Source organism: Alligator sinensis, unplaced genomic scaffold, assembly GCF_000455745.1.
Source record: "Alligator sinensis unplaced genomic scaffold, ASM45574v1 scaffold1295_1, whole genome shotgun sequence".
Lineage (NCBI taxonomy): Eukaryota > Metazoa > Chordata > Crocodylia > Alligatoridae > Alligator > Alligator sinensis.
In genome coordinates, this window is record NW_005841880.1 from 1,434,900 (window position 1) to 1,437,257 (window position 2,358).

At 67.7% G+C, this 2,358-nt stretch overlaps 1 protein-coding gene across 1 annotated transcript in view; it reads right to left on the reverse strand.

Annotated features, from left to right (window-relative positions):
• Positions 1-2,358, reverse strand: part of GRIN3B (glutamate ionotropic receptor NMDA type subunit 3B) — a 6,159-nt gene that overhangs the window by 3,323 nt on the left and 478 nt on the right. The window contains exons 2-4 of the mRNA XM_014527993.2: positions 2,132-2,356; positions 724-1,774; positions 286-431 (exon numbers count right to left, since the gene is read on the reverse strand). Coding sequence (XP_014383479.2) covers positions 286-431; positions 724-1,774; positions 2,132-2,356 — 1,422 coding nt within the window. The remainder of the gene's footprint in view (positions 1-285; positions 432-723; positions 1,775-2,131; positions 2,357-2,358) is intronic.

The window sequence follows — 2,358 nt, forward strand, 5'->3', positions numbered from 1 at the left end:
CTGGGGGGAGGGGCCCCCCGCCCCCCCAGCCACTCCAGCCCCAGGGATGGGGGCATTAGCACTGACTCTGGGGGGTGGTCACAGCCTAGCCCGGCAGGGGGGAGCCGGGCATGGGGTGCCAGCTGGGTGTGCTGGGTCCTATTACCCCACCCCAGCCCGAGCCTCTGTAGGGCTAATGTAACCCATGGAGGGGGGTGAACGTGAGCGATCGGGGGCATTTGTGCAGCGCCAGACGCCTCTGCCCGGTGTGCGGGTGCATGCACAGCCCCCCCCCAGCCCCCTTACTTGAGCATGGTGACGCCGTCGGTCGTGGCGGGCACGTTGTAGCGCCGCATGTACCCGTGCATCTCGGGGAAGCTCTTCTTGATGTACTCCTCCGCGCTGCTCTCCCACACGGTGCCGAAGCGGAAGCCCTGCGAGGGGTGGTGCAGCTGCAACGAGGGCGACCGCGCCTGGTGAGCACCACGGGCCAGGCCGGCCTGGAAAGGGGGCACCTCCCCGCCAACCCTTGCAAACCCCTGTCCTCTACACCCCCCACGCTGGGGGTGCCCTGCCATCTCCCCCCGGGGTCCTTGCTAAGTGCAGCACCCCCACTGGCCAGCAGGAGGCACTGTTGCGGGGGGCAAGGGGTATCCCCACCCCAATACCCCCAGTGGGGCATTGCTGCTTGAGACACCCTACGGCGGCAAGAACGGAGCCAGGGGCAGCCCCCCACCCCCCTACCTTGGGGTCGTGGATGCCCGAGAGCTCCTCAAAGGTCTTCTCGCCCACCATGACGGCGGCCAGGTTGGCCGTGTAGCTGGAGAGCACGAGGAGGCAGAAGATGGCCCAGAGGTTCATGAGGAAGCGGCCGGTCCAGCACTTGGGCGTCTTGCTGGACACGGTGCGGCCGAAGAGGATGGCGTAGCACAGGTTGAGGGCGGAGGAGTAGGAGAAGACCTTCCTGCGGTTGCGGCCATGGGGCGTCATGCCGTAGGGGCTCTTCCACTCATAGAGCGTGAGGAAGAGCGCCGTCACGTGCAGCGCCACGAAGATGCCCACCCACATGGTCCAGTGCAGGGGCCACATGAAGGCACCGATGGGCGAGGCCGTGTCCTTGGTCCGCACGAGGATGCCCAGGCTGGTGGAGAAGAAGGGGCTGGTGAAGTCGATGACTGTGCTCCGGGCCGAGTTGATGGAGAAGGAGGTGACGGCCATGTGAGCCGTGCCGCTCAGCAGGTCGCCCACCAGCCCGGTCCAGCGCCCGTTCTTCCAGGCGCCGTACTTGCCGTCGCCCACGATGTACAGCTCGAAGTCGAAGGGCAGGTCCTCGGCCAGCTTCTCCAGCAGGTCGATGCAGTAGCCGTAGCAGCACTTCTTGAGGGCCCGGGGCAGCGAGCCGTTCTTGGAGCCCAGCGCCTCGAAGAGGGTGTCCAGCACGGCCGAGTCATTGGTGTGGGGGTCCAGGCAGAGCTGCCCGGCCGGGCAGCTCCCGTCCTCGTCCACCTCCCGCGTGAAGACGAAGGGGTGCTCCACCAGCGTCACCACCCGCAGCCTGGGGCGGGAGAAGCCGTCCCCGTCGCCCGGGCTCTTGCGCTGCAGGTGGCTCTGCCAGGTGCCCTCCTCCACCGCCAGCTTGCCCTCGCGCCAGCTGCCCACGGTCACCCAGGTGGGCCGGCCCAGCGAGTCCTGCAGCAGGCTCCAGAGGCGGTAGTGCCGGGCCGTGTGCACCGCCGACGTGTCGTGCACCGACACGGGGCCCGTCTGCCCCTGGAACGACGTGTTGGCCAAGAACCTGGCGGGTGAAAGGAAGACCCTGTGAGAATCGGGCACACGCATGTCCCATGCACGTGTGCCCGGGCATGTAGCATTATGGCGCAGATCGGATACGTGTGCCCATGGCAGGGTGCTGGTGCACGGCCATGTGTGGCTGCATGGGCATGCGATATAAAGGGACGGGCAGCGCCAGGCAAAGTGTCCCAGCCAAGGCCACAGAGCCAGGCAGTGGCGAGGCTGAGAGCAGGCAGGATAGTTGGTGCCCCAGGGAAACCGAGGCACCGCATGGGTGCCCTCGCTCCCGGTCCCCGCTCCCCCAAGCTATGGGAGGCCAGGACTCCAGTGCCCAGGGACAAGGCAGCGCGTGCCCGCTTACCGGGAGAGGTACTCCCCCGAGGACGGGCCGGTGTCTGTGTGCCGGTCGTTGCAGTTGACCATGGTGTGCAGCAGCGCCAGGTCGGGCCGCACGTGCACAGCGCTGCCAATGGCCCTCGCCACCAGCTGCACGGCGTCCTGAATGAAGAGCTCCAGCGCCGGCCGGTCCACCTCCCCGTAGGCCAGCAGCCCCAGAGGCAGCCCCTCGGTCTGTAACTCCTCGGCGCT